The 22,371-nt window shown below is 42.5% G+C and overlaps 1 protein-coding gene across 8 annotated transcripts in view; it reads left to right on the plus strand.

Moving 5' to 3' along the window:
- The window catches only part of LOC139228551 (PWWP domain-containing DNA repair factor 3A), a 72,053-nt gene that overhangs the window by 19,692 nt on the left and 29,990 nt on the right, over nt 1-22,371 (plus strand). For 5 of the 8 annotated variants that reach the window (XM_070859653.1, XM_070859652.1, XM_070859655.1 and 2 more), the window contains 3 exons: nt 12,477-12,565; nt 13,936-14,006; nt 19,726-21,003. In XM_070859653.1, the coding sequence (XP_070715754.1) occupies nt 12,477-12,565; nt 13,936-14,006; nt 19,726-21,003 (1,438 nt within the window). Of the gene's footprint in view, nt 1-1,056; nt 1,348-3,837; nt 3,879-12,476; nt 12,566-13,935; nt 14,007-19,725; nt 21,004-22,371 lie in introns of those variants that run through there. The other 3 variants (XM_070859657.1, XM_070859656.1, XM_070859658.1) reach the window with 3 other exon arrangements.

Raw genomic sequence — 22,371 nt, forward strand, 5'->3', positions numbered from 1 at the left:
GCAATGCTTCCTCCTGGGATTTAATTTTTAGGGTAAACAAATTATACTTCGTAAGTGCTGATTCATATACCCAAATCTTGAGCTCCTTCCCCAATAAGTTCATATTGAACCCTGTGAGCTTCCACTGATTACTATTTGTGTCCTGTTCATTGATTTACCCTCAATCTGTGTCCAAGTTTTTTTTAAACTTGTTTTCAGTCACCATCTGTTGCTTTAATACGAGAACTATTGCTGTCTTGTTGCTCAAGTCGTGATGAAGCAGAATTTCTTGCCACTCAACATTCGAAAAATGAAAGCCATCCTGTTGAGTCCAGCCAGAAACTCTACACCATAACTCCTGATCCCATTACCCTTTATGGATGCATGCTGAAGCTCAAATCGATGTTGTGGATTCTCCACAGTCCTGTTTGACTTTGAGCTGAGCTTGAAACCCCATATCCAGTTACTCACCAAGATTGTCTACTCCACTATTGCCCAGCTCCATCTAACCTTGCTGCAACTAATCCTCATCCATGCTTTTGTCACCTTTTTAGACTCGTACTTTTCAGGTGCTGCCTTTGTTGATTTCCTGAATTATTCTCTTGTATAAGCTCCAACTCCTCCAGTGCCACTCATTGGGGGAGACAAACCGCAGATTAGGTGACTGCTTTGTGGAACATCTCCATTCAGTCTGTAAGGGTGACCCAGAGCTTCCAGTTGCCTGTCATTTTAATTCTCCGCTCCACTCCCACTCTGACCTGTCCGTCCTCCGCCTCCTTCACTGTTCCAATGAGCTCAACGCAAGCTCGAGGAACAGCACCTCATCTTTTATTTAGGCACTTGACAGCCTTCTGGACTCAACATAGAGTTCAACAATTTCAAACTATAACTTCTATTTTTTCAGGTGGCAGCTGTTTATCATTCTGCCATCCCCATTTGCAACATTTAAACATTTCTGCCTTCCATCCCATCACGGACTCTCCCTTTTGTTCTTTCCTTCCCATTTCCCTGCCTCTGCACCTGCTGAAAATCTGTTACATTTCTAACTTTTTCAGTTCTGACGAAGGATCTCAGACCTGAAACGTTAACTGTTTTTCTCACCATGCCTGGCCTGCTGAGCGTTTCCAGCATTTTCAGTTTTTGTTCCAGTACTACTGCCTACCTACTGTCCTGTTAAATTTCACTCATCTGTCACCCCGATCTTTGCTAATCTCCACTGGCTCCCCAACTCTCCAGATAGATTTCAACATTCTCAACCCTGCCTTCAGATTCCTCTGTGATCTTGCCTCTTCCAATTTTGGTTGTCGGTGCATTCTTCCCTCATAGGCAGTCCCTGGAAATCGAAGAAGACTTTCTTCCACTCTAACAGTGAGTTCCTGGGTGACTGAACAGTCCAATATGGGAATTGCAGTCCCTGTCACAGGTGGGACAGACAGTTGTTGAAGGAAAGGGTGGGTTGGAAGACTGGTTTGTCGCATGCTCCTGCTGCCCGAGCTTGATTTCTGCATGCTCTCAGCGATGAGACTCGGTGTTCAGCACCCTTCCGGATGCTCTTCCTCCACTTAGGGCAGTCTTTGGTCAGGGACTCCCAGGTGTCGGTGGAGATGTCCTTGCAAAGCTTTCAGCCACCAAGATTGGCATGGGCAGATGTGGCAATAAAAAATTAACCATGGCAATGAAACAGAATTCTATTTAAATTTTAAAAAAATAATGACCCTCTGTGTTTATGAAGAGGTCCAAACCTTGAAAAATAGATGTTATTAGTTGATATATCTATCATCTTGCATGCACTCTGAAGGAAAGTGAGGAGTTGGTGCCTGGGCCTAAAATCCCCTTACCCCCACTTCAGCTGAGATGGGCTAACTCGGCAGTTTGGTATCTGTGGCTCAATCACTCATTGGATAAATTCACTGATCAATTGTGTAGGCCTTTATCACAATAGTATTAAAATCTCTACATATGACTGTTTTAACTAGAGCACATGCTTGTAAGCAATGCCACCACTTGGGTAGGAGCATTTCCGTTACTCTTTGCTCCAGCAGCAGCCCCGCTTTGAGTTTTATGCTGTTAGGTGTAGCACTGCTGCTGAAGACACTAGTTCGAATTAACTCCTTTGATGCCACTTTAGTTTGTCTTGTGTTTTATAGTAAAAGATTATTATCTTGTCTAAAACCCCTGCTGTAGGCTTGGTTACTGTAAGACTTAATATCCTGTTTGTTAGGAAGTAGCTTTTAAGCAATACTCCTACTGCATGTCAAAATCCCGGTTCTGACGAACCTGGTTTATGAACGGCAACTATTTTCCCCTCACTGAGGCCTTCCCTTCTGGCTATACATTCCATCACTTGCCCTGCTCAAACTGTGGTGGCAATAGTATAGCCCTTGCCAAATCGCACTGTGGCTTCTCCTCTTGCTCTTCTGGAGTCGTCACCTTCTTTAAGCACCCATCATTTTGCATACGTTCGCTTTTCATTCTTCAGTTCTCTGGGGAGGTACATTTCAATATCAGAGCTGTAAGTACTTCAACCTCTATTACTGAGCTACTGTTTGTGCCCTGCAAGTGTGGGAATATATTACACATCTTGCATCTTGGTATTTGCAGTGGTCTGTATAAGTGCAACTATTTTTTTTTTGTTTTTGCACGTAGTATGCTTTAGTTTTGAATGCAAAGAGCCAACTTGAACAGTTGCATGAGATTTTGCATTCCAGCTCTGACCGGCCTTTCTGTAGTGGTGGTCTATTTGAGTCTAGGGGACTCGAGGGATATGGAGATTAGGCGGGAAAGTGGAGTTGAGGTCGATGATCAGCCATGATCTTATTGAATGGAGGAGCAGGCTCGAAGGGCCGTATGGCCTATTCCTGCTCCTAGTTCTTTGGCTCAAAATTGAATAGGTAATGTTTTTTTACTTGATTCTTGATTATGGTCTCGAATGTACAAAACACTTATCCAGCAGCGTTTTGTGGAGAATCAGCAATGTCAATGGAAATACTATTCCAAGGCACTTTTAAGTTTCATAATTTTTTTTTTATTTGTTCATGGGATGTGGGTGTTGCTGGCAAGGCCAGCATTTATTGCCCATCCATAATTGCCCTTGAGAAGGTGGTGGTGTGCTGCTGCCTTGAACCACTGCAGTCCATGTGGTGAAGGTGCTCCCATAGTGCTGTTAGGGAGGGAGTTCCAGGAGTCTGACCCAGCGACACTGAAGGAACACTGATATATTTCCAAGTCAGGATGGTGTGTAACTTGGAGGTGATGGTGTTATGTGTCTGCTGCCCTTGTCCTTATAGGTGGGTTTGGTTGGTGCTGTCGAAGAAGCCTTGGCGAGTTGCTGCAGTGCATCTTGTAGATGGGTTCACATGGTGTGTTGGTGGTGCAGGGTGTGAATGTTTAAAGGTGGTGGATGAGGTGCCAATCAAGCCGGCTGCTTTGTCCTGGATGGTATCGAGCTTCTTGAGTGTTGTTGGAGCTGCACTCATCCAGGCAAGCGGAGTATTCCGTCACAGTCCGGACGTGTCTTGTAGATGGTGGAAAGACTTTGGGGAGTCTGTTGACCAATAAAACAATGATTGGTTTGAGATGACCTTACACATGAGATAACCTGGGCTCCATTTTGTATAGGAAACCTTTATTTCCCCCAAGACCGTGATGACAAAACTGTAGCCTATGGGGCCTCATGTCCTCCAAGAAATCTTTGTGGATCCATTCTATTTGGGCCTGTCAGTTTAGGAAGCCTTTCATCGGAATGTTTTTAAATTTAGTTTCCAGCATTTGATGCCTTTCTTTTTATCCTTACTGTTTCTTTTTTAGAACATTGCCTTAAACTTTCTTTTTGTATTTTTAACTGTTATGGTACTAAAGGAGTTACATTCTTGCTGTGGAAGTTAACAAATACATGAAAGGTAAGATCCATGTTGCAGTATGTATAATTTCTGTTTTAACATATTTGACGTGCAATTCGCTAACTTCACACTTAATAGATTTGTAGCAATTAATCCACTAACAAACGTTAATTTTGCTTTTCAATGTTTTTAATGTAACTCATTCTTCTTTTACAAAACGGACCAGAGTTTAAAGGCCTTGCAGTAATAAGCTGCTCGGAAGGCAAAGTAGCACCACTGGGAAAACCCTTGATATAGCTCACAAATGCAGCTGCATTTTGAACCCAAATAGGTTTCTGAACTTTGCCTATACTGAAGAATTTTCTCAACTTAAGTCTTGCCTTTTTTTTCTTCTTCTTGTATCTAATTGAAAACTTTTTATTTTGTGGAGATCATTAATTTTTGGTATCCCTTGCCCCTTCTTCCCTCTTCTCCATTCCCCCCCCGGCCCCGCCACAGCAGTCATGTGGTATCTGCAGTAATGCATTTTAAGTTGCCTGATCTTTACTGGACGGTTCCTCCTGGCTGCATAGTTGACATGAGCTTGCTTTAGGGAACATATAGTATACATAGTGTTCACCTTGTACATACTGGCTGACTCCAGAATGTATTCTATCTTCTGATTTCACAATGGAATAAATGATCCATTCCAAATACATATTAACCTCCCCACAACTGGGGGTAGATTGGGATTTAAACCTGAAAAAAAGGGAATGTGTTCCCAATCCACCACACATGTGCCCGTTGCCATTTTTGCAGCGGTGGGTAGCGAGGCGTGCAAGTGTCCCATCTTGGAGAGGTGGGACACTGCATTAACATATTTAAATCTGGCTCCCACAATGCAATTTGGAGTCTGATTTAAATTAAACTGCTGCCGGGCGTTTTTCCCAGGGACTGGGAGCTGTTGGCTCCAGAAGGTAAGTCACCACAATCCAGATCCTAGCTCCTGAAGCACAGAAGATAGGGGTCTCCTGTTTCCTACTACCAGCATAGTAGTAAGGAAAAAAAGGCTAAGAGCAATGTTGGTACATAGTTGGTCTGTTTGTCTATTGCTTTCCTGACAATCTAGCATCAATATAAAAGCATCTATAGAGAAGTGAATTGGGAGCCAACATAGTTTCCACAGTAACCTGCCTTATTACTACTGCAAGATTATCACATGATGTATCACACGTAAATTAGAAGAATGGGTTTGTGGACGTGCCATGTAGAGATTGTGAAGTAAAGCAGGATATACAACTGAAATTCCAGTGGCAAGAAGATCCAATGCAACTTATAATGCAGTATGAGCCCATTCCTTTGATAACATTCACCCTTTATGATGTGCAATATGTTTAGCAACATAGATTGCAAATGCAATTTCATAGCAACTGTGCATGCATGGCTTCCATATATGCAGTTATTAAAAAGTTGTTAGCGACTTCACCATTCTTGCTGCAGATTTTTCTGATGTCTGGTTGCTGGTGGGGCAGAGGAGGCTAATACAAGCCAGGAATTCGGATATTGTAAGGGGGCAGAGAACTCCACCTGGCTGTGATCAAAGTGAAATGGCAGACCCAATGACAAGTGCTGCTTTAGTAGCTATTTACCATTGTTTGCCCTTTAGTTGCAGGAGGCAAAAAAAAATTCCAGATTCCATAGGAGCCAAAAGTTGTAGATCGGATTTCAGATAATAGAACTAAAATTATTTTATGGAGCTATGCTAATACCTAGTCTGTGGTTGCTTATTATCTTTACTGCATTTTAGCCTTTTTGTGCATTAACATGTCCTTTTAAGTTATAATCCTCTGTTTTGAACTTCTACAAAAATTCATGGTTTGTTTCACATTATAGTGCATCTGCTGCCTACTTGCATTTTCTTTTTAATGAATTCTGTTGAGATTTTTTTTCTTTGCAACACCTACCTAAATGTATGATTCTGCCTTGAATTTTGGTAAAAGTTGCATAAAACTATTTTTGGCAGGTATTCCTCTAATGTGTTACATAGAAACATAGAAAATAGGTGCAGGAGTAGGCCATGGAAATGCAATAACCACACCAGTGTTTCAGTTGTGAGTGCAAAAGATCACAGAACAAAATTTGGGGAGTAAAAAGTGCACCGCCATTCAATGAGTTCATGGCTGAACATTCAACTTCAGTACCCCATTCCTGCTTTCTCGCCATACCCCTTGATCCCCCTAGTAGTAAGGACCTCATCTAACTCATTTTTGAATATTGACCAAAACTGAAAACTACTACTCATAAAGATTTCTTTTCTTTTTTTTAAAAAAAGCCCCCTTATGTTTAGTTTTGTGTCCGTTCTTTTTTTAACTTCAGTCACTACTTTTACTCCCCAAATTTTGTTCTGTGATCTTTCGCACTCACAACTGAAACACTGGTGTGGTTATTGCATTTCCAAGTGTCAAATTTGCTCTCAGTGCCCACTTGTAAGCATTCGATTGTTGCTCAGGATATCTGTTGCTGAATGCTGTTCACTGATCTGTGCTGATGAAGGGAATGTGTGTGGACTTTTGTGACAACATGGTTGGGGTTGGCTGTAATGCCTTCCGCAATTGAATAGCTCACAAACATTTGCAATGTAAACTTGCCTATGGAAATGGCCATTTGGGTACTGAAGCCGATCAAACTAGGCCTCAGCTAGTGTTCATGTCAACAAGGTGAGAAAAAGTAGAATTTTAAAAGTTCAATAGAACTTCAATTAATTTAGCAGGGGGAGGGGAACCAGAATAAAGCATCTGAGGAGGAACAAGGTGCATGAATGATTAGGAGACAAAAGGGCTTCATGAATAGAAGTATAGAGTGCAAAAGTGGAATTTATGATTAACCTGTATAAAATTCCGGTTCGGCCTCAACTGGAGTATTGTGTCCCATTCTGGGCACTGCACTTTAGGAAGGATGTGAAGTCCTTGGAGAGGGTGTGGAAAAGATTTACAAGAATTATTCCAGGGATGAGGGACTTCAGTTACATGGATAGATTGGAGAAGCTTGGGTTGTTCTCCTTAGAGCAGAGAAGATTGAGAGTAGATTTGATAGGTGTTCAAAATCATGGGTCTGGACAGAGTAAATAGACAGCAACTGATCCCGTTGGCAGAAGGGTCGAGAACCAGAGGGCACTGAATTAAGGTAATTGGCAAAAGAACCAAAGGCGACCTAAGAAAAACTTTTTACACAGCAAGAGGTTAGGATCTGGAATGCACTGCCTGAAAGGGTGGTGGAGGCAGACTCCAATCACGGATTTGAAAAGGCTAAATACCTGAATTGGGGGAAAAAAATTGCAGGGCTACAGGGAAAGGGCTGAGGGAGTGGAACTAGCTGAGATGCTCTTAGAACATAAGAAATAAGAGCATAAGGAATGCCTGCTTCGCCATTCAATAAGATCATGGCTGATCTGATCTTGGCCTCAACTCCACTTCCCTGCCCGCTCCCCAAAAATCGTTGATTCCATTATAGTTCAAAAATCTGTCTATCTCCATCTTAACTATATTCAATGTCCCAGCCTCCACAGCTCTCTGGACTAGAAAATTCAAAAGATTCATGACCTTCCGAGAAGAAATTCCTCCTCATTTCCATTTTAAATATACAACCCCTAGTTCTAGACTCCCCCACAGGGTGAAACATCCTCTCTGCATCTACCCTGTGAAGCCCCCTCAGAATTGCAAGTGGGTAAAAAGTATACTTAAAACCGAAATAAGGGTATGGCACGAAATCTAGTTAAAGGGCACAACTCGTGCTTGTGTGCTTATCTTTAAAAACTGCAGACCAAGCTGGAAAAGCCAGAGTAAGGTTAAAACTGTAGAACAACACATTCCAATGGACTGAGGTCGGCTCCATATGCTATGGGGAGATGGAGAAGCTGCAAAACCACTCAACAGCCAGTATGACAGAGTTAACGAATCAATGTAGCTCCACTGATTAGTTGTAGGCCAACCGGTGGTTGTGTGCGAGGACCTCGCACCTCGGAAACTGTAACTGCGTGAAACCATCACTCAGTGAAGGTCCTGTCTTAGGTGGCTAAGACTGTGATGCTTCCCCTGCATTTGTTTGAATAAAGATCGTAAAGTGAATCCAAGGTTTTGTCTGATTGAGTCCGTGGTCGTTATGAGGGCTGGTGTCGATTCCTTATTTCAAGGAATCCACTGTGGAGAGGTCTTTTTACCTCAACAGAATCATATGTTTCAATAAGATCACCCCTCATTCTTCTAAACTCCAATGAGTATAGGCCCAACCTGCTCAACCTTTCTTCATAAGACAACCCCTTCTTCATAAGACAACCCCTTCATCTCAGGAATCAACATAGTGAACCTTCTCTGAACTGCCTCCAATGCAATGCAAGTCTATCCTTCCTTTTAAATAAGGAGACCAAAAACTGTACGCAGTACTCCAGGTGTGGTCTCACCAATGCCCTGTACAGTTGTAGCAGGACTTCCCTTACTTTTCTACTCCATTCCCCTTGCAATAAAGACCAACGTCACTTGCAGGGAGCCGGCTCGATGGGCCAAATGGCCTGCTTCCATGCTGTAACCATTCTATGATGGAGTAGTCCAGATAGGGGAGAAATGCAAAGGAAGCAGTGCTGGGATCTAGTTCTGGGGAATGAAATGAGGCAAGTGGTGCATGTTTAATTGGGAGAACATTTGGAAAACAATAATCACTATCATTAGGTTTCGAGTAATTACAAAAAAGGACATGGAAAAAATCAACGGTGAAGATACTCAACTGGAGGTGAGCTAATTTCAGTGAGCTGAAAAAGGAGTTGGTCCAGGTTAGTTGGAAACCAAGATTGACAGGTAACAGTGAATGAGCAAAGGGAGGCGTTCACAGAAGAGATACTTAAGGTACAGACTGAATACATTCCTATGAGGGGGAAAGGAAGGGCATCAAAAACTATAGCTACCTGGATGATTAAACATTACAATGAAACCGAAAAAGGAGGGTTATGATAAATTGTCAATCATAATACAGTAGAGAATCAAGCAGAGTGCAGAGAAGAATGAGAGCAATATAAATGGTACAATTTTAAAGAGGGTGCAGGAACAGCAGTTTACATACACAAATATTTGACGGTGGCACAAATTAAAAAAAATATATATATATATTTAAAGTAGGGATCCTGAGCTTTATAAATAATCCTCGAGTTCAAAAGCAAGGAAGTTATGCCAAACCTCTATAAATCACTGACTGGGCCTCAGTTGGAGTATTGTCCAATTCTGGGCACCACACTTTAGGAAGGATGTCAAGACCTTGGAGAGGATTAGAGGAGCTTTCCAAGAACGGCACCAGGGATGAGGAACTTCAGTTATGTGGAGATTTTAGAGAAGCTGAAATTGTTCTTCGAGCAGAGATGGTTAAGGGGAGATTTGATAGCGGTGCTCAATTATGAGTGATTTTGATAGAGTAAATAAGGAGAAACTGTTCCCACTGGCAGGTGGCTAACCAGAGAACGCAGATTAACCAAATTGGCAAAAGATGTTGTTTTTAAATACAGTTATGACCTGGAATGCACTGCCTGAAAAGGTGATGGAAGCAGATTCAGTAGTAACTTTCAAAAGGAAATTGAAAAGGAAAGATTTGCACAGCTAGGGAGAAAGGTCATGGAAGTGGGACTAAATGGATAGCTCTTTCAAAGAGCCAGCACAGGCACGATGGGTCCAATTGGCTTTCTGTACTGTAAGATTCGATGAGAAGGGGAAGTGTTTCTCCTGAACTATCTTGTAATCCTAAATGCTTTCTAAAGGGAGATAGCTGACAGTGTGTGCATGCGTCTCGGTTGCCCTTCTCGTTGCATTATTTTATGCTTCAGCTGATTGCCACCTGAAAAGATATCTTGTGTAAAATTCCACATTAGTGAGACCATGGAAAGGGAACTGCTTTGTTTTTTTTTTCAGTTTACTGGAGTAAAGCCTTCGAGCACTGCAACAAGTATGTTGCAGGCTGCTTCTGAATTCCTATTTTGAATCTTAAATGGCATGACTGAATTGATTTTATAACATTTTGTAATCTGTCCCAGATGTCAGATATACTTGGTTTTAAGGAATACTTTTCAGAAAAATCAAAAGTATTCTGAGCGGTGTAGTAAATTTATACTTTCACAAGTGTGCTAGATGTTATAGCTACATGGTTCTTTCATCTTTGTGAAAATGGGCTTCTATTGATGACACCATTAATATTTACTACGACATCAGTAGTTTGGGCTCTATGATATGGCTTGTATGATCTTTATATTTGCATATATTAGAATTGCGAAACCACACGAAATGGTCAAGCTACTTACTGTAGGATACTGTTGGAGGAGGGGTTCTTATTTATGGATAACTCTTCAAATCGATACTGTTCTTGTACATTGAATAGCAGGTATCAGTTTTATTAATTATACTGCACATGTAATGTGGTAATGGTAATATTTACAATTGGATAATTGGGGATTCAAACCTGTTACAGTTCTGAGCTCAGTAATTTGGCCTTTACAAATCTAAATGCTCATTACAAACACCCGATTTTTATACATTTCTCTTGCTCCTTCCACATAATTCTGGATTAGATAATTACGTTACAATACAACTTGTATATGGAAAATGTAATTGACCTATCCCTTATCATTAACGTCAGTTTTCCTTTCTCTTTTCATAGAACAGTACTACAACTCTAGTTATCTCATAGTTTCACTCTTGTTACATACAATTACTTTTTCACCAAGTGAAACATTTAATTACAGGTTCGACTTTGATTTAGTACCATTCCATACCTGTTTCCTGCTTCTACATAAATCCTAATTAAAAAGGACGTGTACTGCAATGTTTTCCTTTTTTCCTGCATGTGTGATCAACTGATTAAAGTTTTCTATATGCAGTTACATGTCTTCCATTTGGGTTTACTGAAGTGACTAAACTGACCATTACATTAAGGTCAGCCGTGGCTCAGTAGCCCAGTGATGCATTAAATTGACTTAAACGTCTCTGTTTAACAGGCATAGGCTAAAGGTTACTATTACTAAAATATAGAGAGAATTCAATAGCTGTGTAACATTTGCAGACTTCAGGACAGTTCGATTAACCCTTTCCTTACAATACAACCAAAGTTGAAAAGACCAGGTAAGTTGGGAAGTAGTCGATGTTGATAGCCTGAGGATTGTTGGAAGTCCCACACACACAGTAAAGCTATTCACAGTATTTATTAATGACTTGAATGATGGCACAGAACGTCATGTATTTGCCGATGATACGATAGTCAGCTGTGTAGGTGAAAGCATAAAATTACAAAGGGATGTCAACAGATTAAGTGAATGGGCAAAACTGTGGCAAATTTATTTCAATGTAGGCAAATGTGAGGTCATTCACTTTGGACCTAAAAAGGATGGAACAGGGTATTTTCTAAATGGTGAAAAGCTAAAAACTGGAGATCCAAAGAGACTTGGGGGTCCAGGTACATGGATCATTAAAATGTCATGAACAGGTACAGACAATCAAAAAGGTTAATGGAATGTTGGCCTTTATATCTAGAGGACTAGACTGCAAGGGGGTAGAAGTTATACTGGAGCTATATAAAACCCTGGTTAGATGACACCTGGAGTACTGTTAGCATTTCTGAGCACCACACCGTAGGAAGGATATGTTGACCTTGGAAGGAGTGCAGTGTAGGTTTACCAGAATGATCCCTGGACTTCAAGGATTAAATTGCAAGGAGAGATTACACAAATTAAATTCTAGAGAATACAACTCTAGACAGTTAAGGGGTGATCTGATTGAAGTTTTCAAGATATTAATGGGAACGATGCAGTAGTTACAGAAAAACTATTGCTGCTGGTTGGGGATTCTAGGACTACGGGGCATAGTCTTAAAAATTAGTCAAACCATTTAGAAGTGAAATTGGGCAACACTTCTACATACAAAGGATGGCAGAAGTTTTGGAACTTTTACACAAACGGCAATTGATGCTAGATCAGTTATGGCCCAGTGTGCAGCGCTGCTGAGGCGTCCACCCCTTTAGCACTCCAAGAAGGAAGAGGATAGCTTGACACTCGCTAAGTCTCTCGCCTCTCAACTGCTGCCTCCCCCAAACGGGGCGATAATGAATTTCACCCCCATAATGTGTTGTGAATTTGAACATTTGTGAAAGGCCAGTGATTCTGCCACATTACCTAGTTCCACAGTACTTGAAAGAGCTTGCATTTGTATACAGTCTTTTACAACCTCGATGTTCCAAATCACTTCACAGCCGGTGAAGTATTAATTATTATGGATGTAAAACAGTGTTGTCACTAGCCATATTTGCCAATTGCTTCTGATGTACTCCTCTTAATAGATCATATCACACTGCTCCCACTACCACAAGTGACTGACCAAATGCTCTCTTCAGAAACAATACAAGGAAGGGCATGAATCTATAATTGTACTGCTGGACATTTTTCACAAATCAAATGAACACAGTGAAAACTTCATGCTCACTGTTACACATTGCAAAAACCATGGTTGATGTACTGAAAAAGAAAAGAGGAAGTGGTTTTCACTTGGAACTAATTTGCTAAAGTAATTGTGTTAATACACCGTAAAAGTGTCTAGATCACATCACATTCACTTAGAATAGCATGCATGTTGTAACTTTTCTTTTCTTTTTTAAAAAAAGATACTGTCGGAGTCTGGCATTTCTCCCGGTAAAACATCTGAGACGGATTCAGATTGTTTAGATGTCCAACTAATATGCTTGGATAAACGGTAAGTATTGCAGAAGTGATGAAAGCAAATTAACTTTCACTTTACCATCCCATATTTTGAAAAGATCAATGTTCTAGAAAATCAATTATACATAGAGAGGGAGAGAGAAAAATGTTCTTCCCAATATCTGAAGAGATCTTCACTTCTCAGCCAATGTTGCCCTGGCCTGACATACAAAAGATTGCTTTGCAAACATTGTCCAGGAGTAAGATTTCCTCAGGAAGCTGCATGGAGAAGAAAGCTGTATTTTTTTTTGGAGCGGGGGGGGGGGGGGAAGCAGAGGAAGTTAGAAATTAATTTGCTGGTACTTTTTATTTGGTTGTTATGTGCAATAGTCCCACTGCACGCCCCCAAGTGCTTTACAGCCAATGAAGTACTTTTTAAAGTGTAGTCACTGTTGTCATGTAGGAAACCCATCAGCCAACTTGCACACAGCAAGTTCCCGCAGACAGCAATGTGATAATGAGCAGGTAATCTGTTTTTGTTATGTTGATTGAAGGATAAATATTGACCAGGACACCGGGGATAAACTCCCCGCTCTTCGAAATAGTGCAGTGGGATCCTTTACTTCCACTTGAGAGAGCAGATGGGGCCTCGCTTTAACGTCTCATCCGAAAGACAGCAGCTCCGACAATGTAACACTCCCTCAATACTGCACTGGGAGTGTAAGCCTAAATTTTTGTGCTCAAGTCCCTGGAATGGGTCTTGAACCCAAAACCTTCTGACTCGGAGGCAAGAGTGCTATCCATTCAGCCACAGCTGACTATGGGAATAGCAATGCAAAACTGCGAAAGAATGTCAACTTTGTGATAAGCGGATATACTAAACTATCTTCCAACATCTTTCGGGGAGGGGGGAGAAAGGACAGGTGGGTTGCAAAGTGGGATGTTATTTATTGTTAGTGTGATTTATTGTTCATTCCACCAATATATCTCGTGATGGTTGAATGCCCATTTGATTTCTGAATCAATTACTTTGAAATCTTGAATGTAGTTAGTGTTATGTAATTATACCAATACAATGTAGGCAATTTTTCATTTATGCTGGTTAATTTTGTGCAATATTCCTGATTCATCGCCTCAACCTGTTTCTCCACCACTATCATTGGTGACCAATCTGTAATGCTCTCTCCAAATGTAATGCAACTTTGGAAGGATAACATCTGCAATATATATGGTGCTACATTGATGTTTTCCACACTTCAGATGGACATACAGAATGAAATTTCATATGCCCATCACCACACTTTAATGAAATCCTAGTGGCAACATTGACAGATGATTGACATTTTGGATATGCTTTCACCACTATATTTTACAAAACTGTTAACTTTATGCGACTGCACAATATAATATTATTCTATATTTTAGATTAAGAGTTAAGAGCATAGACACAAAGCCATTTGAGCAAAAACAAGCCGAGAGCATCAGCTGTGGATTGGGTGAGTACTTATTTATGAAACATCGAAATATCATAGCTACAATTTTGAATAGGCCAAGTATTATTGAGCATGCTCCAAATATGGTGAATAATGGTGTACAGCAATAATCAGTTGAGTAGCCCTAAATACATAAACCAGTCCTATATAGGGTATTTATTCCATGTCCATATCTTTATTGAACTGCTTATTTTTCCTATTTATGTTTGGCTTAATCATGGAAAATATAGAAGAGTATTGAGCTGCATTGCCTATTCTGTAAATTTTTTACATATTAATTTGATGCATTTAACATATGCATTTGAAGAATAAACATACTAACAGGAAAATTAGTCAGTTTATAGAATTTGAAATATTCAACATAACTAATATTTGCAAATCTAGAAAATACTGATGTGCAAAATAGACTTCAGTTCCAAATACCTGCTACATAAATACCAAAGTATTGCTTTGTAAATTAGTGCAGACTGATTGCCACCACATTAAAACTCCCATCTGGGAAGAAAGGTCAAACTGGCTGGCTATTTATTGACCATTATTTCTACCACTTTTGTAGGTGGGAAGAGGTAAAAAATTTTTCTCTGGATGTGAACGGTTATTGTTGCCCATTCCTATTGTCCTGAGAAGGTGGTGGTGGGCTGCCACCCTGAACTGCTGTTATGATTGTGTCCCACAATGGTGTGTAGGGAGTTGCAGTGTTGACCCAGCAGCAATGAAAGAACAGTAAATATGTTTCCAAGTTGGAGGAGCACCTGGAAGTGGTGGTGTCCCATGACATTGTACTGTTGTCTTGCTAAGCTAGCGATGGGAGCAGTTGAAAAGGTATGCAGCCTCCTCAAAAGCTGATTCCAGGGACTTTGGATGCAAGTGCTCAACTAGTGTCCACCTCCCATCTAACCCCTCTTTCCCATTTCCCCCCCCCCCATCCCCACCAAAAAGTTATGATATTATTTTCTTTTAAAATTGCTACCCTGCTTGTATTTGGTTTCTGTCCACTTTATCTGTATAAAGGTCACAAAACTCCGAAGCATAGAATAGTTATGCTTCACTTTGATTTGTTTCTACTCTGCTGGGGTAGTGCCAACAATTTGAACTGGCAAGGTACCAAAAAAAGCAGTTTCAATATAGTGATGTGTGTTAAACTGCTGCAACTGCTTACCTATATAAGATTTAACGAGAAAACTCAATGCTGAAAAACTAAAGGGGCAAAAAACCTGTTCAAAACAAAATTTATTTTTTAAAAAACACACCACAGTGGATTGGTCAGCAACAGAACGAGAACCGTTTAGATGAAGGGACCTCAACTAAAATGTTAACTGACTTTTTTCTGAAATGTTCATTTTTTGTTTGTACTTGTCCAAAACTCATGTCCTCCCCCACCCCCGCCTCTGAAAGGTTGCATGCTTTGTACCACTAAGTAGATTCTGCGTGTGTGCCGAGCTGAAATGTGCCATGCATATCGGGACCTCGTGTTTCTGCTGCTGCTTTTGAGCACATGATTTCATGTTGAATGCGTGTCCTTGAGCATTCCCAGCGGCACTTTGGCACACAGCTGATTAAAGGCAGAACACTCCAGCCAGTGAAATTGAGCTGGCAGTGTTAAATGATCTTGGGGCCCTTAGTGCTCAATTATGTACGCACAAACAATTTTTATTCAGGGAAGTTTCACCAAACTTGATGTGGCACAATCCAAAAACTGCCTTCTATCTTTATTTTTATCTTTGCTTTTTAAAAAAAAAATTGATTCTTGACGGGTTAGGCAAGTTATACTGTTAAAGTGGGATTGCAGTGTTGAGCTTATCATATTTACAGTACAGATACCCATGATTGAATAAAGTACAGTGTTTGAAAACTGTCAAGTTCCTGATTGTAACCTCATGATTACATTACATAATGACATTCTGATCGAAAAATGGGCAACTCTCCACTGGCTAGAGTCATACCTAGCACAAAGGAAGATGGTTGTGGTTGTTGGAGGCCAATCATCTCTGTTCCAGCATATCACTGCAGGAGTTCCTCAGGGCAGTGTCTTGGGACAAACCATCTTCAGCTGCTTTATCAATGACCTTCCTGATGAATTCTTGATGATAAAGTAATCTAAATGTCGAGAAAAATACTGCATTAGCATATTTGCGATGGTTAACTAAAGCCACGACTTTGCTTAATGGCCACCTATGTATGAGCATTGCTTCATGTTTAAAGCTCTGCGCATCTTTCAATATCTGTACTGGTCTTCACTCATCAGCTGTGGACCGGGAGTTGCAATCGTTACTGGTTGCAACGCAATTCTACAATTTGGTCTAAATCCACAGTTGATCAATGGAAACTACTGCAGATAAAGGTAAGATTGCTGTATGGGGTACCTGTCACAGGGTCATTTCTATTAACGAGAATGGGACTATTAGAATATTCCACTATACTGGCAAAGACATGATGGGCCATCAATTCTATAATTCTATGCGTTACGCCTCAGTTTTAAATAGTGAGACTGGGAAATGTTGGTGTTGAGGGACTTACCTGGGTGTCCTTGTACACAAATCACTGAAAGTTAACATGCAGGGACAGCAACCCATCGTGCCTTTGCCAGTATATAATGGAATATTCTAATAGTCCCATTCTCATTAATAGAAGTAGATGGCCCTTTACCTTAATCAGTGGCAGACTGGCCATAGCATCACAAGTACAGTATTGAGCCTCTTATTCAGTTCCAACCTTACATCAATAAACCTGTACTTCTGTACTTTAACCCCCAAGCAGTGGCATAAATTTTGGCTTTGCATATTGAAATTTGCTCTCTGGTGATAAACTGACCAGTAGATTGCTGAGTAAGATGTTACAAAAGAGGAATAAGTTTGACTTTTTTTCCTGGTTAATGGCATCCTCTTGAATGCTTTAAAGGAATTGCATTTTTTTAACGCTTGCTCTCAGGTATATGTTTCCATTTATGCCACTGTATTTAGGCTGAGAAATTATGATAGCACTTCATATGTAATCATGAGTTCATCCTGTTTAAACCATGGTCTAAATATCTCCTGCAGTGACTGAATAATTAACACATAGGGCCCAAGTTTCCACACGCGCCTAGAATGGCGCAGTCCCGACCTGGACGCCCGTTTTTCGCGCCACAAAGTGCGCCTAAAAAAAATCCTCGGTATTCTCCACCTACCTGCAGGTCCTCTGGCCCTCGGTGCAGCCAGCACGAGCTGTGGGGGGGGCGGAGCCAGGTCCCTGCGCTGAAAACAGTGCCGGGACCTCTGCACATGCGCGCTACAGTGGGCACGCAAGTGCAGTAGCTCCAGGCGCCGAACTGTGTGGGAGGGGCCCGAAGCACGCAGCCCCCAGCCCTGGCCGAATGGCCTCACTGGGGCTGCGTGAATAAGGCTCCTCCCACGGCCAGCTCCTGCTTCCCCCCCGACCAGACCCGACACCCGCTCCCCGCCCTCCCCCTGTCTCCAGACCAGACCCGACACCCGCTCCCCGCCCTCCCCCTGTCTCCAGACCAGACCCGACACCCGCCCCCCCCCGCCTCCGGACCAGACCAGACACCTGCTCCCCCCGCCTCCGGACCAGACCCGACACCCGCTCTGTTCCCTCTTCCCCCCCCCCCCCCCCCCCCCCGACTGACCCGACCCGCACTCCTGTTCCCGCTCCCCGCCTGGACCCGACCCGCGCTCCTGTTCCTCCCCCCCCCGACTGGACCCGAGCTCCTGTTCCCGCCCCGCCCCCCCCCCCCCCCCAACCGACTAGACCCGACCCGACCCGCGCTCCTGTTCTCGCTTTACCCCCCCCCCCGGACCCGCGCTCCTGTTCTCGCTCCCCCCACCCCGACTGGCCCCGACCCAAGCCTCCTGTTCCCACCCCCCGACCTGAGCTCCTGTTCCCGCTCCGCCACCCCCCCTCCCCCCCCTGCCGCCGCCGACTGGACCCGACCGGCACTCCTGTTCCCGCTCCGCCGACCCGACCCGACCCGCGCTCCTGTTCTCCCCCCCCCCCCCCCCCCGACTGGACCTGACCCGACTCCCGCTCCTGGACTGGATCCGACCTGACCTCCCTCCTCTCCCCTCCCTTCCCTCTCTCTCCTCCCCCCCCACTCCCTCTCTCTCTCTCTCTCTCTCTCTCTCTCTCTCTCTCTTTCCCCCCCTCGAACCGAACCTCCCCAACCCAACGCCACCTACCTGTAAATCTGGTGCTGGGGACGGGCCCTGCCCGAAGTCTCGGGCCGGCCCGTTCAGCCTTCAGTCCCGAAAGGCCTGCCTGAAGCACTTTCACACAGGTAGGAAGGTGGTTTATTTAATCTTTTCTTTGCTTCTAAATGTTTATTCAGGTTGGATTTATTTGTATAAGTATAAATAAGGATTTATTATAGAATTTAATGACTTCCCTTCCCCTCTTTCCCCCCCCCCCCCCCCCCCCCCCCCCCCACCTCGTTCTGGACGCCTAATTTGTAACCTGCGCCTGAGTTTTTTAATGTGTAGAACAGGTTTTTTTAGTTCTACAAAAATATTCACTTGCTCCATTCTACTTTAGTTTGGAGTACGTTTTCACTGTGGAAACTTTCAAATCAGGCGTCAGTGGCCGGACACGCCCCCTTTTGAAGAAAAAATTCTGTTCCAAAGTCGAACTGTTCTACCTGACTAGAACTGCAGAAAAAAAATGTGGAGAATTGCGATTTCTAAGATAGTCCGTTCTCCACCAGTTGCTCCTAAAAATCAGGCGCAAATCATGTGGAAACTTGGGCCCATAATGTGGGGTGGGGGGGGGGGGGGAGGGGGAGGATCGTGGTTAAAGAAAAATCACGAGGCACTAAATGCACATGGGCTTGATTTTCGAGACATTTGCGATCGAGTTTTGACCCTCTGCAGCAAATACCCAGTCGCAAAGCCCGAGCGGGATCCTCGGGTATCTGTTTGCGGCGGCGATGGGAAGTACCACCAGGGGGAGGTGCGCCGGATGTGTAATGACACGGATTGTGTTACCGTCCGAGTTTCGGAACTCACCCAACCTGTACGCCGCGCCCAGAATAGCGACAAGTAAAACCTGTCGGTGCAGCCCGCCAGCAGCAGTAAGTTAGAAAACCTACAAAAACAGTACGTTTTTTCCCCCCCAGTGATTTGGTAGCTAAGGGTCTTGGTAATGTTTGTTTTTTAAATCCCCCCCCTCCCCCCCAAAAGGCCTCTTGCAACGCAAAAGTTGGCGAGGATCGAGTTTTGCGCCACAAATAGTTGGGGTCTGCATCGGTAAGGGAGGTGTTACACAAAGGCCTAAAATCGGTAACGCAGCAAAAATAGTAATTTTCACATCGCTACTGTTTTTGCCCAAAAAAATGCAAATCTAGCCCTATATCTGCATTTGGATTATTTCTAATCCTTTCTACACCATCCCCCTCTTTTGTGGGGAGTGGGCCAGAAGGCAATGGATTTCTGTAAAAAGCCAAGTGTCAAATTGCACGTTAAACACGGGGATCAAGACTGAGATTGTTCCTGTCGGCTGAACAGTGACGGCATTACAATGATATGCCTTAAATCAGACTGCATAATTGGGACTGCATTCATAGTAGTTTAATGTAGGCACGTGTGTTAATCTGTTTCCAGCAGGAACAATGTTTTAATTAAATTTGTTTAGAACAAATAATAACTTGGACGCTTTTTTCAATTTCAGAATGCAATTTTGTTTCCTCTGCTCTGATCTATCACATTTTGTTTCTCTCTAAATTATCTATCAGTAAACAAAGAAGACTTTACTCATGAAGAAACTGTGGAAGAACTGACTTACAGGAAGGCACTTCGAATTGCCCTGGATATTTTAGCCAGCAATGACTGCCACACCACTCGAATGACTGTAAAAGAACCAGTGATGGGAAAGGCTCGGGTTTTAGCTTCAGAAGAGCTTAAAAAGAACACGTGTGTTCACAATTCAAATGGAACAAAAAGTGCATTGAAACAAAATGGGGTGCATTTGGTTCAAGGACAAGAGAGCATATGTACTCGGCAAAGTAGTAGGAAAGCATCTTGTATCAAAAAAACACTAGAAACTAAACGAGGAAAAAAACGAACTAGGTCATGTGCATTAACCCAATCTATAACTAAAATGGAAAAACATACTGAAAAGAAAGAAAAAAGTAGTGTAAGAAAAAAAAATGGGGGAAGGACGAGAAAAATTAATTTTCACCCCGAGATGGACACTTCGTCTGAGAGGAGCCTAAGTCACGCAGAGTGTGAGCAGCCGTTGCAACCGATGAAATTGGCGCTTGGTGAAGCACAGGAATGTTGGGATGAAGGAAGGGAGAGGTTGGAAGAAGTGGGAAAGCCTTCAGTCCAAGCAATCTCCAGAGTGGGGAAGGATCAAAATGGGAAAGTTAAAAAGATTAGCCAGAAGTCAAGGACTGTTTGTAAATCTGCGTGCAAAGAAAGTCCGAATTCTTCTGTCCGAGCCCGTTGTAAATCTGAGAACATTTGGGCATCAGGCACCACTTCTAGCTATTTAGAATCAACTCCGAAACGTAGGACTAGTGCCACCATTAGGTCATGTGAATTCTCACACCTTTTAAGCAGCCCTAGCAATGTTCAGTTAGAAATGAAGTGTGATTTGGGCCAAAGTGAAGTAGCAGAAGAACATAGAAGGAAAAAAGGGAAAACTTGTCCAGAGCCGATGGAGTGCCTTAATACCAGTACAGCGCCTGCTGATTTGGGCACTAGTATAAAATCAAGCAACGAGCCAAATTTAGATAGTCTTGTGGAAACTGAGAGTCTAAGACCGCATATGAAGAGTACTGAGATTGGGTTGTCTGTAGCTGGAAAAGTGGGCTCTATTAATGGACGTAACCAGAAAAGTAGTTCGGACAGCCCTGAAACATTGTGTCCTGCCACCCTATTAAATAAGCGAGAGATGCTCCCTCCTTCAAAAGTTAGAAAAGAGGAGGGGGCTTCAGAGATCCATACCTTGTCCACTGCAGAGGCTGAAACTCGTCTCGAGTTACCATCGCTTGAAATTGATGAACTGGGTAAGGTTATCTATCTCTCCTGGAATCAGTTCCCTTAACCCTTTATGCACTACAATCGATAATAGAGGAAACAAGTCTGAATATTTTACTTTTTTTTTTTAAAAAGAGCATCAAGATGACTATTTTCTTAAGTATGAATTTCAGTTGTCTCTTGGGTTTACTTTTTTTGAACTAAAAAGACATTAGAAATGGTGACATTTGAAAAATATGAAAATTGTCTATGAAGGTCCAACTTTAAGGCCTATTTATGCAATAGTCAATAACTTAGTTTGGTTATAACTCATGAGACTGTAATTGTTTAGGTCACAGTGTTTATAATCTGTTACCAAGAATTGCTAGGTATCACTGAGCTGTTGAAGATGATTTGAGGACCTTGGAAAAGCTGTGACCTCTGGAAATGTGATGATCTTTGTATGTCATGTCGTGCATCTAGTTTTATTTCTCAGATATAGAATCAGGTTTAAGTATCCACTTTTTCTAATTTTGACATATGAAGCTGAAATTGCTTTAGATAGAAACTAAACTTCTACCATAAATCTCCCCTTGGGTAGTTGCAAAAATGAAATATTGAAGGGCTGGGGAGCAAACCGGAGGGTGGAATTAGTAGACCAGGTGGCTAATGTGGAAACAAAACACTGGTGTAATGGGCTGTTTTAGTACTGAAACATTCTATGATTTGAGTCCCCTCTGACCTTTTCTGTCAATTGCTTTTAGTTGCAACACAATATAAAATGTTAATTTTCCCTGTTCACTTTAATCTGAGACATTTAAATTGCATTTAAACTGGACTGTAACTTGCCTATGTCGTGCTGCTATTTCCCAACCTCAACCTGGTTGGCTCCTATTACCAGGTCTCCCTCCCGCCTCCACCCCCCCCCCCCCCCCCCCATCCCTAGTTTATAGGCTCCACTCCTACTTTCCACAGGATCCATGCCAGGCCTCACTGCCCATCCTGCAGTGCCAGCAGGGTGCTACAGGAGACCTGGAATGTGAGCATGAAGTGGCCAAACACATTTTCTGTATCAAGGGCTGACAGAAAAGCTGAGTTCCTTCTGCTTTTGTTTTACAAGCAGCACGATGAGCGCTGTGTGTTGGTGTGCAGCCAATTAGAAGTGCCACTCTGCTCTAGTATGAACATTTTGTAACTAAGTGAATTAAAATGAGATAGAAGTATGGCGATGTTATTTAGAAGTCGTCTTGGATTTCACATCGTTTCTTTTCTCTGCTTGTTTATTTCATATGACCCCAAACCAGTCCAGCATCAGTGCTGTTTCCCACCTCACTCCCCTGAACTTTGGGCACTGGATTCTCCCTGCTAGTTCGAGCTCCACCTCTAAATCTTACAGGAAGACCATCCGGCTGGGTAGT

The sequence above is a fragment of the Pristiophorus japonicus genome, chromosome 18 (genome assembly GCF_044704955.1).
Source record: "Pristiophorus japonicus isolate sPriJap1 chromosome 18, sPriJap1.hap1, whole genome shotgun sequence".
NCBI lineage: Eukaryota > Metazoa > Chordata > Chondrichthyes > Pristiophoridae > Pristiophorus > Pristiophorus japonicus.